Raw genomic sequence first — 16839 nt, forward strand, 5'->3', positions numbered from 1 at the left:
GCCCTAGGAGGGGCGGAGCCCAGCGCATTCTCGCTTTCACCATTGGTCAGAATTGTTACGAGGGCGGGATGATCTGGCGAGCGGTGGTTGGCTGAGCGTGAGTGGGCCTTTGTGGCACGGGTGTTGCGTCTGGTGCGAGCCACTTGAGCCCGTCCGGCGGCGGTGCTGCGCGAGCCATGGCGTGGTGGGGGTCATACTACCGGGGCGAGGGGCTGGAGGAGGAGGAGCAGGAGCACCTGCAGGAAGAGGAGAAAGTGGCTGGGGTGGTCGGTAAGGGCTCTCCACCCCGTCATGGAGGGTAGTTCGGGGCCTGCTGCCTGCTTTCGAGGCTCCACGGGCGGAGGGGCTGCTGCTAAAACTGTTTTCCCCCGTTCCGTAGCGGACCAGAGGTTTTCGGGCCGGGACAGCCTCATCTTCTTGGTGGATGCCTCCAAAGCCATGTTCGAATCCAGCGGGGACGCAGAGACTCCTTTCGACATGAGCGTCCAGGTAGCGATGGATAAACTGCTAATAGCTAAGGCAAGACTTTCACACTCTTTACTGAGAACTATTTTCTTCTTCTAATTTTGACCCGTGTGCGGTTTTTTTTCAGTGCATCCGGAATGTGTATACCAGCAAAATTATCAGCAGTGATAGGGACCTGTTAAGTGTTGTGTTCTATGGTACAGAAAACAACAAGAACTCAGCAGATTTCAAGCACATTTATGTTCTCCAGGAGCTGGACAATCCAGGTAAAGTGGTATGAAAGTTGTGTAAAAAGATGGAATAAGGAAATCAGTGTAGTAGCATTGTCAATAACTAATCTCTCTAAGAGAGCTGTCAGAGAAGCTCTTGTTACTTAAGTCCACTGTTGATGTTCTGGTTTAGGGCAAATTTGGGAGGAAACTTCCAAAGGGCTCCCTCTAGAAAACATATTCAAGCGGCCCCTCCCCCTACTGGTTCAGGAAAAGATTTCTTTGGAGAAAAAGTGGAAAAAACCTGTGTATTTAACAAAGTATCCAAAAGCATAAAAATAATACTAAAAATATTAAAATATTTTAAAAGTGATATTAATCAATAAAACCTCTTGCTATTCTGAAGAGACAGCAAATTCAGAAAGTCCTTATTGTGGGGTGTAGCTTGGCTCACTCAGTCTCTTATCAGTCCCTCCTGCATTGGAAAATGCCTCATCCCGGACCCCAGTGAGCCACAGGTGTGAGCTCCTGGTGGTTTTTTTGGGTTTTCAGTCCAGAGCAGGTTTGAACAGTTCCAAGAAAAAGAAAAAGCACAGTCCGGGGTACTTCTCTGCCTCAGCTAGCTAAAAAAAAAACCCCAACAAAACTTACTAAAAAGCAAAGGAGAGCTCTCTCCCACTGTCCATGCTGCAGACAACATAGTCTGTGAGAAAGAAAAATGTGAGGGAGCAAGTGCAGTTTCTGAAAACAAACTGTGTACTTCTTCTCTCCCCCTTCACTCTTGGAACCAGTCTTAAAGGTGCAGAACTTTCTGAGCTAAACAGATCAATGGGGATACAATTCAGCATCATAAAGTCACCCCATGACAGTGGGGGAGATAGATTAAGATATTTATTGAAAGCTGAGAAACTTCATGAGAGCCTAGCATTTTCTCTTATAGTTGGTTCAGATCCTTTTCTATGCCTTTTTTAATATTTTAATGTGGTGGCTTCACTTGCTGTCTGCTAAACCTAAGAGTATCTGAATGGAACTCTTGATTGTCCATCAGAAAAGTGTGTGTTTATGCTAAGGCACCACAGATTCCAGCTGATGGAGAATATTACAGAATGGCTGAGATTGGATGGGATTTTGGAGGTCATCTTGTCCAGCCCTCCTGCTCAAGCAGCGTCAGGTAGAACAGGTGGTTCAATATGGTAGCCTGATTGGGGTGTTCCATCTTTGATTTCTGTAGTAAGTTCTGCAATTCTTGAATTTCACTCTTATTTTCTTAAGATTACATACCATCTGCTTGATAAAAAGTACTGGTTGCCGAATTGGAAAGGTAGTAGTAGAAGTGCAATGAATACATGCTAGTGGTGACAGGTTGTCTGACAGTTGAGAGTCTTCTGGGGGAATTTTGTCTACAACTTTTAATAGCAGCCTTTCTCTCTGAGGACATTTGATTTAATTTTCTTTAGTAGGAGGTGCAGGTTTAATGACACAGGGGCTTCTGAAAGAATTGCGCCTTTATTTTCAGAATTTATTACAGTGGACACCTGACAGGACTGCCTTAGGTTCTTCTCCCTTTTCTGACAGACAGTGTGTTATAGGTCTTGCTTTTCCATTTTCCTCCTCCTTCCCTGCTTGTCCTTTCTCCCATGTTGGAGGCAGTAGCCTCACCATGTGGATAAAAACAGTGCAAGTGAAAGATGGGTGTTGTTCTGATGCCTTGTGAGGCCACCTAGAACAGAGGCTAGACAGTGTTAAAGAATAAAGTAGGTATTTATTGAAAGGCCTTTAAAGGCTACACCTTGGGCAGTACAAGAGCCTGGCTGTGGCTCCACCCAAGATGGGTGCCCGGCCATGAGTTTGCACACTTCTGTAAATTTTGGTCCATTTACATATTCGGGTTAATTAATTGTCCAACTACAGCTTCAGGTTATGAAGTTCCATCCTCTCAGTTTGCTCTCCTCAATTCACTGTTGTTTATACTTTCTGGGCCTGAAGCTGTTACAGTGTCCTTGGTTCTCAGGCTGGAAAGGATTGTTTTGCCTAACTACCCTGTGAAGGGAAGTTGCTAACACTTTATATGAAGTTCAGAGTTATATACCAATGCCGTACAGAATCTAGAAAATATGAAAGCTAAAACTTAAGGCAGCAGTTCGAAAGGAGCAGAATTGTGTATTTGCTGCCCCTGGAGAGCAGTGTGCTCTAGAGAAGGCAGAGATGCTATAGGTGGTTATTATGGAGTACATAATTATGAATATCTACATTAAAGGACAGAGGAGGAGATGAAAATAAAATGTTAAAGTGAGAGGAAAACATTTTCAAATGATATTTTGTAAGTGCTGTTGAGTTTAAGTGAAGGACAAAGGAAGAAGCCCTGCAGAATGCAGTGGCTGAAAAATGGAACTTGTCTCCCATTGTAGAGTACCAGGAGAAAACAGAACCTGCTGCTAGACAGATGGGAAAAGGAGTCCTGGCTGGGTTGAAGCAATTCTCAGAGCTGCAATAAGGCTATGGACACCTGACCTTAATGTTGCTGTGCTCTGTGTGGTGATCTGTGGGCTTCATCTCTGTATGGATTCTCTCTGATATGAGGGGCAAGGAAGGAACTCTTAACCTTCCCAGCATGCTTTGGAGATGCAGGATGGATTTCAGGCTCCTCTCTTTTCTGTGGTGGTGCAGCAATCTGCCTCTGCAGCAGGTGGAGTTTGCTGCCTTTGTTTCTGGGCACTTGGCATTTAGTGGAGAGGGTTTGCAACACTTTCATCCCTGTCTGTTTCCCTTCCCCACTGAAAGAGCCCACATTGGTACCACAGCATTTCATGTCCTCTTGGCCCTAGCAGGTGCTTTCAGTGGTAACTGGCTTATAATGTTGCAGATGTTAGACTATGCTGGACAGTTTTCTCAGCCAGGTGTTGGAAGGACATTGCCATAGAGGTGCTTGAGAACATTGCATGGTCAGCTGCAAGGGACCCCTAGTGCATACTTAGAAGACCTCTTGGTACTTCTTTCAGTATTTCTAATGCATGTTAATGCTGTCATCCCTCCAGGTGCGAAGCGCATTCTAGAGCTGGACCAATACAAGGGAGACGAAGGACGAGCACTTTTCCAGGAGAACTTTGGCCACAATGCTGACTATTCGCTGGGTGAAGCACTCTGGGCCTGCTCGAATCTCTTCAGTGACGTCCGAGTGAGGCTGAGCCATAAGAGGATCATGCTCTTCACCAATGAGGATGACCCTCATGCCAATGACAGTGCTAAAGCCAAGCTTGCCAGGACTAGAGCTGGTGATCTGAGAGACACAGGTCATTATTTCCCCTTTTAATTTTAGACACAATAAGCGTGATGAATCTTTGCACAGATGTTAACTGCATTGCTAGTTTGTGATGGAAAAGGATGTAAAATCATCGGAACTGGGGAATGTTTCTGAAACTTTCTAAACTAGAAATTTGCTAACTAATCTAAATTGGAATTTATGTTTTCTGATCTGGTATCCAGTAGCTAGCACTTGTTTTCTAGGATCTCTTTCTAGTTTGATAGCATAAATGGGGACATGAGAGGCCAAGAAAATAAACTTGTTTTTGTACCATTTTACATGAAGGGAATAATAACACCAAGTTTACACAAGAGAGAAATTAATTGTTCCATTTTGAATTAGCTGAAGGACATCAGCCTGAGCTCAGAGAGTAGACAGCATTACTTCAACTGTGTAGCTGAGGTAACCAGTATTTTTGGAATTCAGGAGATGTCCTGGATCTAGAAGCTGTAAGGCTTTCTGAATCCATTAGCCCCAAAACTAAGGGAAAGGGGATTTTCTGAACTTACTCCCCTCTATGCCTGAGGTAAGCTTTATGTTTTACAGGAGCTTATCAGAGCTGTTTCATATTCAGTGCTGTCCAAATTCCTAATTAGAGAGGAAGCATTTTGTATTCTGCATTGTTTTGACTGAAGTTAAAGAATGTGTTTTGCCTCTTGCCCTAGAATCACTCCTTTCTCTAGAATATTTCACATCTTGTACAGATGACAATTTGGAGCTTATTCTTACTTAAATTATTTGTGTAGGTAGAGAAATCTAGAAGTGCTGAGATACATGCTGATGCAAGAAAAAAGCAGTTTTTGATCCTGCTCCTATCTCTTCCATTGTTTCTAGGTATCATCTTGGACTTGATGCACTTGAAGAAGCCTGGAGGATTTAATATCTCTTTATTCTACAGGGATATTATAAATGTAGCAGAGGATGAGGACCTTGGGATCCAACCTAAAGAGTCAGAGAAACTGGAACATCTCATGAAGAAGGTACGAGCAAAGGAGACAAAGAAACGGACTTTGGTCAGGTTTGTGTCTAGTTGTGGTACATCATTCAGTGGAGGCACCTGATGTTATTTTCAGACTGCATCTCACTTTCCTCTTCAGGAATTATTGGTCTTTAAAGGCATCAGTGCTTACATTCCTCAATCTTAATTCTTTAGTCCAAAATTGGTGTTTCTTCTGTAGCTTCAAAGAATATTTGTGGATGAGCAGAGTGGACCTTTTTTTCGCTCTGAGTGTTATCTCCTGTATTGAGCTTGGCCAGAAATGATAATTTGTTAAAAAAATAGTACACAATTGCCAAGTACTTACCTAAAAAGCTGAAACATAAAAAATAGTTTATAGTGAAATCTGGTTGGAATTAGGCTTTACTTGCCAATACTAATTTAAAACAGTTAATCTGAATGTGAATGCTAGGTATTTTGGCCTGTTACTAAATAGCTACATGTTGCCAGTCTGTCTAGGCACTTGGCATGGATTCACACAGCCTTGATATTCTAATCTCCTACTAAAAGATTAGCGATACTTAAGAAAGATTAAAGGGATCTTGACAAAGCAGATAGAAAGTATTTTTGGAACCACATGCTCCATAACAGTTGTTTTTTAGGTAGTGAGTTGATAGAATGATGTGGAAGCACAGTAAGGGAATGAAATTCAAGGCCTATTTTTTTTTTCCCAGTAAATATTTATAAAGTATCCCAACCTGAGCTGTTGTCACTGGCATTCTTGTTCCTGCTCACAGCTTTATTTTCTTTTCTGGGAATGTTCCTCAAGTTTTGTAATAGCTAGGGAGGAAGAATCCCATACCAGTGATACCTTTTACAAGAGGGAAGTAGCATTTGTAGTAACTCACTGTTCTGCTCTCATAACTTGAATATTACCTCTCTTTTTAACCTTTTACATCTGATTTTTTTCTCTAATGTCTGATTTATATGTTTTCTTAAATCTTGGTATTGTTTGTCTTAGTGGGTTTTTTGGGGGAGAATTTTGCCTTCTGCAGAAACAGCTATGAGAATTCATGGACATTACAATCAGCATAATTGGGGTACCTAAATGGGGACTTATCCTGTGCTCTGTTTGAGCATAGCTGCCCTTCAGTGAAAAAAAGGTCAAAGAAATATGGTAAATTACTTGTGTTTAGGTAACTTTTATGACCAGAAATTATGATATTTCAAGAATATTTTTATGCAAGTGAGATTATGACTCAAGTGATAGTATGTTTCCAAAAACGTATGTGATTTTGGGGGAGCAGAATAAGAGAAGGTCAGAGGAAATAACTTACATGAGGAGGTGATTTTCTTATGGAGTAGTGATTTTTCAGGAATTTCAAGTCTGTATCTCCTTTTTTATACAGGCTCAATCTGCATCTGAGCAATGATGTGGTGCTTTCTGTTGGTGTTTACAACCTTATTCAAAAAGCTCATAAACCATATCCTGTGAAGCTTTATCGGGAAACTAATGAACCAGTTAAAACAAAAACAAGGATGTTTAGTGGAAAAACAGGCAGCTTGCTCCTGCCCAGTGACACTAAAAGAGCTCAGGTAACATTGATTATGTGCCTGCTTTTTCTTGTCTCTGTGATATGTGAGGGAGATGCCAATTCCCTTGCTGCTTTTGTTTGTATTGCACTTTCAAGATGAGATACAGAAATATTTGCCTCTGCATGCCCCTGGGAGCAGGCTGGTTGTGTTGTGAGCTCTGCAGGGTGAGAGTGGGTTGTTTCCTTGGCCTGTCATGGGAAGGCATAGCTGCTGGTGGAAGTGCGGTCAGGAACACAGCTCATTTCTTTGTGTAAAGCAGAACAAGGTTGTCAGAGCCTGACCTTGTGTGACCCTGTGCCATTGCCATTGCTGTCAATTTTTGATTTGTTAGGAATGGATTTGGTCCATTTTGTTAAATGTGAAAAATGAGGTTCACTTTCTTGGTAAAATTTAAAAAGTTTAATAAAACGGACAGTTAAGAGACAGAAAAGTAAATACGGCCAGGTGCTTGGAATTCAGCCAAGAGCACCCTTTAGCATCTCAGAAACATTTCTTTAAATGCACCAGCATGTTGCATATTCATAGACTCTTGTGCATTATTCAAACATTCCTTTGAGTTTAGATGCTCCCCTGCTTAGTCTCAACCTGCCCCCGATTCCATCCTGCAGATCAATCTCCTTGTGACTCCGTCCTGTCCCTGATAACAGAGGGTCCATAAATCCCTCCTCTGGGGCTCTGGTGTGGTCATCTTCATCCAGATAAGATAACCCAAAAATGTGAGGGATTTTCTGATTATCTTTACTATTGTCTGAGCTATATGAACAAAACATGTTAATATCATGCTACAGTCCAAGAAATATATACATTCATCACACTACCATTTCTAAGTTTTGTCAATAGCAGAAATAAAAAAAAAAACCTATATTAATACAGCAAAGCTTTCCAACATTATACATATAGCATTCATTTTAATATTTGCAAAAGCCCAATAGTATAATATGTACTTATAATGTTAAACATACAAGTGTGAATCACAGGGGAGTTGGAGCTGGTTTCCAAACAAATGGCATGTTACCTTTGGAATTTTTTGTATAAATTTTTCTTTGTTTTGCCTTCCTGCTTGATAGTTTGGCTGATGTAAATTGAGTGTCACATTCTGATCATGCACAGCTTTATTTCAAAACAGGTTATATAGTTGCTAGGTATACTCTCACAAGTGCTCTTTGTGTCTTCTTCCTTGTTAATAGCTCATAAAGTTGTTGTTTTATAATGAATTATTAAGTCTATTTATACTGGATATTAGTTTCTTGAAATAAAGTATAGGTGATAAACAGAAAGCTGAGCATTACGCCCTGATGTCTACCTTCAGCAGCTGGACTATAATATGGTTTTGATTTTGTGATGCATGAGTGGTACTACAGAAACATTGTTTCTCAGTCACTATTTCTGTCAGGAGTAGGTAGCTGACATGCATCTGTTGAAGCAAGTTTACAATTGGACAGGACCTCTGAAAAAGCCTGGTCCAATGCGGCCCAGGGCAAGACTCACAAAACCAGATCAGGTTGCTCAAGGTTTTTTTGGGACAGCTTTGAAGAACTCCAGAGATGAGATGTGACAGCTCCTCTGCAGAAGGGCTTAGCCATTTTCATAGAAAAGTGCATTCTGCTTATGTTCAGGTAGAACTTCCCTTGGGATAATGGTCACAGACTGTCACTTGCCATTTCAGTGTGTAATACTCAGGAAGGTTTACACTATCTTGTCTTAACCTTCTTTTCAGTAGTGGAACGCAGAAATTGCATCCTCTTCCTGCCCTGTCCTGCCTCCTGGTCCCCTTTTTTTTTTTTTTTTTTTTTGTGTTGGCAATCCCATCATCTACTCTTCCCTGGTTTAGACATACGGAAACCGACAGATCGTGCTGGACAAAGAGGAGACGGAAGAATTAAAACGGTTCAATTCTCCAGGTTTGTTTCTGATTGGCTTCAAACCACTTTCAGTGCTAAAACAGCACCACTATATCAGGCCCTCCCAGTTCATCTATCCTGAGGAGTCCCTGGTGAGAGGTAAGCAAAGATGGCAGAAGATTCACTACTTTGCATTAACGTAACCAGCTAATTCATTGTGTGATTGAGTGTAAAAGTTTTGTCTAACTTAAAAACTTGCTAATGTTAAGAAGAACTGAATTTAATCTTCTTGCCCTCTCAGCTGCAGATATTTCTTGTTTTCTTCTATAGCAGAAGAGCCAGTTGTGCTTCATGTTTATCCATCATGACAAGCAGCTAATTAAACCATGCAGTTGTAGTCACAAAGTACTTGTTTTAGCCATTCATGAAAGCGAAGGATCCTAGTACCTGACAAGAAGGCAAAGATGATTAAAAAAGCCCAAACAAAACCAACCAACAACGAAAATACCTAAACCCCAAACGAGGAGAAATAATTGCTGGTTTTAAGTCCATATCACCTAGGAGAGGAAACACAATACTCAGGAAGTATATTTGAATTAACAACACTTTATAGACTCGTAAAGAGAGAAGGCAAGGACACTTAGAACTGCTTCTTTTTGCCTTTTTGTATGTATTCATACATCTATTTATCTAGAAATATGTCCTGAGCTGCAGTAGTAAGAAAACTTTAGCTCCTCAGTCTAGCAGTGGATAAAGAAGGCTGAGTTATAACCAAAGGCTTTGCAGTGTCTGACTAAAGAAGAACCCTTACAATTGCTTCTCTAACTGCAGTTTCCTGGCTCAATCACTTTATTTATATGTCACTCTTTCCCTGACCACCATGTCTGGTGAAATACATCTGAGGGAAACGTGTGCCTCAGGAGGAGTACTGCTGTCTGAATTCTTAGTGTTACTTCCACAAAAGGTCTATGATGTGCTTCTGTTGTGATGTCCCACCAAACAGAAACAGACTTTGTAGATAAAATTTCACAGTATTCCATTGCTCAGATGGTAGTGATTTCACTTTTTCCACGAGAAGTCTCACTGCTGGTCAGGAGAGGCTCACTAACATTGTCCATTTTGAGTCTTCTCCATTACAAAATTTGCATTTTACTTCCACAATAATGCAAGCATTTCAAAGAAGTCACAAGTTTTGAAACTATAATATCTAGGGTTATATTCCAGAACAAAGGAGCAAAGCTGTCACTCTGACCAATCTACTCTTTCCTTTGCAGGGAGTACAATGCTGTTTAATGCCCTATTGATGAAGTGCTTGGAGAGAGAGATGGTTATGCTGTGCAGATACACCTCTCGCTGGAATGTCCCTCCTCGCTTTGTAGCCCTTGTTCCCCAGGAGGAAGAGCTGGATGAGCAGAAAGTGCAGATAGCCCCTCCAGGTATGGGACGAGATGCTGCCTTTCCCTGCATAATTGGATATAGTTAGTGTAATGGTGTCTTGTATTGAGGGAAAATATTCTTAGTGCTGCCGCTGATTAAAACTGGAGAAAATGCTTTCCAACATTCCTTTTCTTCAGTTTTGTCAGTGTAAGCATCTGATGTTGAATCTGCTTTTAAAGCCCTAGTCGCATCAGTGCTTGCTCAGGTATGACCTAAGTGTTTTCCCTGCTTTCTACCTAATTTTTGCGGATTCAAATAACTGATGTATGTCGCTTTAGTTTTTCTGAGTTTTGTTAAAGCTTTCTACTTGTTCATAAGATGAGGTCAGTTCTTTAGCTTCTGTACAATATTAGAAGCAGTTTTTCACTTTCTCACGCTTCGGAACATAAACAACCTTGTTTTTATTCACTGTCCCTTGTTTACATATTTCTAGCCTGAAAATAATGTTGGTTGACAGCTGGTCTGGCCCGTGGAGTGAAGAGATAGTAACCCCAGAAGCCAATCCACAACAAGACCCACAAATATATAAAAATGAAAGAAATAAACAGGCTCACTCTTTTTTTGGGGAGCAGCTTTTCACTGCAGACCTCTTGCCTCCGTATCATTGTTTTGCATGCCGCTTTCACAATCTAGAAATGAAAAGCCTTTGTTTCCTGTTTGAAGACTAGACAGAATGTCTTTTCCTGGATTATTTTGTATCCTTGAATACATTGTAAAGTGTTAAATAATCTCACATATAGTGAGCCTCATGCCATGTCAGCTGAGTTGGGAATGATTAGGGAGCAGGCTCCTGCTGTTTTGCATTTTCTCACCTATTTGAGTGCAAAAACATCTGGGAGAATGTAGAGAAGTAACACTGCTTGTGTACAAAGTAGAGTATTTCAGAATAATGTGGGCAATAACTTGATTCTCAAACAAATCTTTTTCAAGCTCATACCCAGTAAGAGGTGGGAGAGGTGGACTAGTTGATGTCCTGCATAAAAAGCAAGTCATTGGTATCCAACTCTTAGCTATGAATTTAGTCTGAATGTCTTTCACAAAGCCGTTAGTGATGTTGGTTACAAACATCGAGATTGGGATTGAGTGTCATGCTGTAGGCACTTGAAAGTATTATGGATTGCTGTTGTTAACAACAAAACAGGTAGTTTGGAGTCATCAAACTTGGATAATAACCATCTTGATTTTTCACATAAATTGAGACCATGCTTCTGTGTAACTGTTGTCTTCCTTCTTCTCTTTTGTGTAGGTTTCCACATGATTTTTCTACCCTACGCAGATGACAAACGTAACATTGATTTTACAGAAAATGTGCCAGCCAGCCGACAGCAGGTAGACAAAATGAAGGAAATAATTCAGAAGCTGCGGTTCAAATACAGGTACATGGAGATAAACAAGGTACAGGGGGTGGCATGGGGAAGAAAGCACAACCGTTGCTTGCTCTGTTGCACACATTGTCCAGCTGTGGTGTTCCTGAGATGAGATTTTGACCTATTTTGATAGAAATTGCTTCTCTTTGCAGTGGCTTTGTCCAAATTTTATTCTTAAGTATTCTGGATACCCAGACATCACAATGTTCTATGTAGCACGTTCTGGAGTTCTCCATAGAATTGCTCTTGCTCTCTGGGCTATTGTCATTTGTTGCAGAGGTGTCACATTTCACTGTGGTTCTGCCACTCTACAGCAGATCAGACCCAGATAATTTAAATTGGAGCACTTTCGAAAGAGGAGTTAGGCTTTTTTTTTTCATTATAGCTGGGATAAATGCTATGAGGTACTTTCATGCGAGTATTTTCCTAGGTATGTGGAAGCCACCATAACTGTTATTAAAGTATCTCCTTTTGCCTCATACAACTTTCTAACTCTCACACAGTATTCATGTGGTTGATATATGACTGAATACTGATTCAGCAGGCAAACTGAAAAGAGGAAAAGCAATTCTGATGCAATGGATTACTGTGTGGGAAAGAGGGAAGTTTTATTCTGAAATATGTTGGTGGTAGATCTTAATTGTTTTGTCTGTCTTCTTGGCAGCATGCATTGATATTTTGGGGATTTCTTGACAGGCCTGACAGCTTTGACAACCCAGTTTTGCAGCAGCACTTCAGGAATTTGGAGGCTTTGGCACTGGATATGATGGAACCAGAACAAACTGAAGATCTTACAAGTGAGAACTATTGGTGGATGTGAAGGGAGGCAGGGTAGGGGACTCATGACTTTGTTATAAGTCAAATATGTGTTACTACAAACCCAAATGTCTTTTAAGAAATATTTCAGTTGTGTGCAGTTTCACTATTCTGGTTGTGTCCATTCTGAAATACTGAAACCTTATTTTCTATTGCTGTCACTTTTATGGTAAAGAAAAAAATGCTCACTTTACCATCCAAAATGAAAATTGAATCACGTTTTTCCTATGGTGAGAAATTTTTTCTCTGGAATTTCTGTCTTCAAGATTCTCATTAATACGTAATTCTGATAAATGGGCTGAATCAAGAGAATTATTCTTCTGGGGGCAGTGCTGCTGCCTAGTGACTGGGAGAGTTTAAATGTGTCTTGTATAATCACAGATTGGGTCAGGAGGGAAGGGACCACAGTGGGTCATCTGGTCCGACCTCCCTGATCAAGCAGGGTTATCCTACAGCACATTGCACAGGGTTAGTTCCAGGTAGTTCTTAAATTATTTTTCCAGCGAGGGATACTCTACAACCTCTGTGGGTGACCTATTTCAGTGCTCAGTCACCTTCCCAGTAAAGTTCTTCCTTGTGTTCAGATGGCTCTTCTTGTGCTTTAGTTTCTGCCCATTGCTTCTTGTATTGTTGCTTGGCACCACTAAGAGCCTGGCACTATGCTCTTGACACCCTCCCTTCAGATACTTAGATGCATTGATCAGGTTCTCTGCTCGATCATATCTTTGGGAGGCTGAACAGGCCCAGTTCCTTCAGAGTTTCTCATAAGGAAAATGTTCCAGTCTTTTAATCGTCTTTGTTATGCTTTGCTGCTGGATGCTTTCCAGGAGCTCCATGTTTCTCTTGTACTGGGGAGCCCAGAACTAGATGCAGCACTCCAGATGTCCAGACTCTTGAAATTACCAAGAGCTGTAAACTTCTCATTTGGGAGTATCATAATACAAGTATTTGCATTTTTTCATGCTTGCAGAACGCTTGCAGACTAGCTGTTACGGAAGCACGGTTGTGTCTGGTGATGTTACTGAGAAACAGACTTGTTAGCACCAATGCAGCTTTAAGAAGCAGGTGTTCTTTATTACAGTGCTGGATGCATGAGGGATATCTCCACCAAAATTATGCACCTCTAGTACAGAAAAAGCTGTTTATGTAGATTTTCCCAGAAGAAACATACAGGTGGTAATTATTTCTCCAAAACGATTAACATGTGTTAGTTCCCCTTTGTGCACACGTTCTTCTGTCCCAGAGGTCTCTGGTGGTCGTAGACTGGTAAAGTTACAGCTGAATGCTTGATGAACTGGTATTATTTCCCAATTGTCCTGGTTTAGGGCAACTTTGTGAGGAAACCTCCAAATAGCGTACCTCTGGGAAGCAAAACCAAACAGTCCCTCCCCTGACCAGTCTGGGAAAGAACTTCCTCAGAGAAAAGTACAAAAAAGCTATTTATTTAACAAACAAAGTGCCAACAAGCTTAAAAATGAATAATATGAAACAATAGAACCTCTCACCGCTCTGAAGAGAGAGAAATTGAGAAAGTCCTTGCCGTGGGTGTAGCTCAGCTTGCTCAGTCTCTTATCAGTTCCTCTGGCACTGGAAAATGCCATGCTGGGCCCAGTGGGCCACAGGTGCAAGCTCCCAGTGTCTCTCCGGGTTTTCAGTCCTGCACAGGTTTGAACAGTTCCAAGTAAACAAGAAAAAAAACAGTCCAGGGAGCTTCTCTGACTCAGCTAGTTAAAACTAACTAAGAGCAAAGCAGATCTCTGCCAGTCCATGCTTCAGCCAACTGCAGTCCAGGAGAAGAATGTGGAGAAGGGAGTGCTGTTTTTCAAAACGAACTCGGAGCTTCTCCTTTTCCCTGCTTTGCTCTCAGAATCAGTCTTAAAGGCACAGAACACAATATCCAACATAAACAGAACAGACAGTTGAGGATACAAGCATCATAAAGTCATCCTAGGACACCAGTACAGAGTGGAGTTGGCATACCTAGGCTGGTTCATATTTTGTGAGTCCCTTCTTGGTGAATGTTAGCCATGATCCAGAAAATAAAGTGTTGTGTGGTTCCATTTCCATACACTAATAGTTTTGTAGAATGAGCATTGTATTTTTCCCGTCAGCTGAGCTGATAGTTCATCTGGCAACAGGGATGGCCTTGTAGACTTTCTTGTGATCACACTATTTCTGAGAGGGCAAATCTTTTATCTTTTGCCAGTGCCAAAGTCTGAACAGATGAGCCACAGGCTGGGCAACCTGGTGGACGAGTTTAAGCAGATGGTATATCCCCCTGACTGCAATCCTGATGGGAAGGCTGTAATGCGAAAACAAGGTAAGTGTCCTGGTTTAGGGCAAATGTGGGAGAAAACCGCTAAATAGGGCCCCCTCTGGGAAGCAAACCCAAACGAACCCTCCCCCAGTTGGTCTGGGAAAGAACTTCCTTGGAGAAAAGTGGAAAAAGTTATTTATTTAACAAACGAAGTGCCCAAGCATACAAAATGAATAATATGAAACAATAAAACCTTTAGTTGTCCTGAAGTGAGGTGGCAAATTCAGAAAGTCTTTGCTGTGAATTGTAGCTTGGCTTGCTCTGTCTCTTATTAGTCCCTCGGCGTTGGCGAATGCTGAGGTCCAGGCCCTGTAGGGGCCACAGCTGTGAGCTCATGGTGCTCTTCTGCGTTTTCAGTCCAGAGCAGATTTAAACAGTCCCAAGAAAAAGAAAAAAAAACAGTCCAGGGAACTTCTCTGCTTCAGCTAGCTATAAAAGCAAAGGAGATCTCTGTCCCACTGTCTGTCCGTGCTTCAGCCAGGAACAGAATGCAGAGGAGTGAGCAGTTTCTCCAAAACAAACTGCATGTTGTTTCTTCTCCCTGCTTCGCTCTCAAAACCAGTCTTAAAGGCACAGAACTCAATATACAGCACAAACAAAACAGACAATTGGGGATACAAGCATCATAAAGTCACCCTAGGACAGTAAGTAATGGTGATACAGACACAAAATAATGTCTGTATTCTGAAGCTTCTGTTTTCAGTTTGTCTCATATTATAAAGAAGCTGCTTGTGGAACAACTCTGCCAATTTCCACAATGAAGTATTATATCCAGTATTGATTCTTAAAGAGTAGAGAATATTGTGTTATCCAGTTGGAGAGTTGCTGGAGTGACAAACTGCAGAGTGAAGTACAGAAAGTAATGTGGGTAAATGCAGAATATGTATATATAATTTTAGCAACTGTCTGTTTTACAACAGAATAGTAAAATCACTCACGCTTTCAGTTTGTGTTGGTGAGGGAGCAGACTTTTACGCATGGGCTGTTTAGCAAGCTCAGGATGGGCATCTTAAGGGCTAAATGTGTAAGTAATGCTGAACTCCATGTGTAATTTGGGAGTCTATGAAAGACTGCATAAAGTGAGTGTCAGCTGAGCTCTCTGTGGAATCATTGCATTCTGCTGTCTCAACATGAATCCCTTAATAGTTTCATTTGGAGGGTGATGTTTTCATCAGAACAAGAAGTTTCATACTTCAGTTAAGATCACTCCTATCAATAAAATACTGCATGACTTACATATTGAGACCTGCTTCTTAAAAGAAAACGTGGAAACTAGGTCTGTGAGTGTGTGGCTGTTTAAAGCACCATGCGCTAATGGCCATTAACTGTGGTATGTATAAGAAACATTGACGTCTTTCTAATTTTTAAAATCTTTGTGATCTAAAATGTATCTTTCTAGCTTCTGGTGGTCAAACTAAGAAGAGGCCCAATGTAGAAGTCTCAAAAGATGAGCTGTGGAGTCATGTGCAGAAGGGCACTCTAGGCAAGCTCACCGTGCCTGTCCTGAAGGATGCATGTAGGTTTTTGGAGTTGAGATGTGGAAGCAAGAAGCAGGAGCTTGTGGATGCTTTAACTGAACACTTTAATGAGCGCTAAGCTGGAGAGGAAGGCCCTGGTTTACGTCTGTCTGCTTAGAATTTTGATTGTCTTGTGTGGGTGCTGTATCTGTTTAGTCTTGCAATGAAAGAGTGGAGAAACTTTCTACTTAGTTGTGAAAAATCTCTGCAAAGTTGGATTCTGTTGACAGTAGTTAAAGGCAGAACTAAATTCCCTGTGAACTCAGATTACCTACTGTACATGGACAGAGTTGTGCTTGCTGGTTGGACCTTATTCTTTGTAACACTGACTGTGCTATCTCTGCAAAAAGACAGCAGAACTCACTTCAGTGCTAGAAAACACAATGATCTGTGTTAATGGCACCACATGAATTCAAGCAGCAGGTTGAGTCTGTGTCCTAACAGAGGGTATAAATATGTACTACTCTCTAAAACAGCTAGTATCAGTACTAGTAATCAAATTGGGTTCTTTTCTGTCATCACCATTACGAATATTACTAGTAGATCTTAAACCAAAAAACCAAACCAACAACCCAAACCCTCAAAAAAAACCCCAAAAAACAAACAAAAAACCCACAAAAAACCCAAAAAACAAAAAAACCCCAAAAACCAAAAAATAAAACAAAACAAACAAAAAACCCACAAAAAAACCCAAAAAACAAAAACAAAAAACCAAACAAAAAACAAAACAAAACAACCCCACACAACCAAAAAAACCAAAAAAAACCACACCACCACACCCCACCAACCCACACACAAACACAAAAACAAAACAAAAAACCACACCACATTACTGGGAATCAGTATCCAATCCCTTGGGCAAAAAGCTGGCACTTAACAAATCTGCACGTACAGGCCTTCCATTTTTAAATGGTAATAGCAAAAGCTGGTTTAAAGGTGGCAAACAAATTGCATTCCCCAGAAGACTGCAAGCATTTATCCCAGTTAAATTACTGAGATGGCATAGAGCTTTTCCACCTAAGTTGAATATGAGTCA

General features: G+C 41.1%; 1 protein-coding gene across 1 annotated transcript; it reads left to right on the top strand.

Moving 5' to 3' along the window:
- The first annotated feature begins 96 nt into the window (after window positions 1-96).
- Window positions 97-16571, top strand: XRCC6 (X-ray repair cross complementing 6). Its single transcript, XM_063396044.1, has 12 exons — window positions 97-270; window positions 380-489; window positions 593-731; window positions 3710-3964; window positions 4810-4993; window positions 6322-6508; window positions 8340-8508; window positions 9624-9785; window positions 11033-11162; window positions 11850-11950; window positions 14176-14289; window positions 15686-16571. The coding sequence occupies exons 1-12, from the start codon at window positions 177-179 to the stop codon at window positions 15880-15882; spliced, it is 1842 nt and encodes a 613-aa protein (XP_063252114.1). The 5' UTR covers window positions 97-176; the 3' UTR covers window positions 15883-16571.
- Window positions 16572-16839: the final 268 nt, after the last annotated feature.

This window comes from Prinia subflava, chromosome 4 (genome assembly GCF_021018805.1).
Source record: "Prinia subflava isolate CZ2003 ecotype Zambia chromosome 4, Cam_Psub_1.2, whole genome shotgun sequence".
NCBI lineage: Eukaryota > Metazoa > Chordata > Aves > Passeriformes > Cisticolidae > Prinia > Prinia subflava.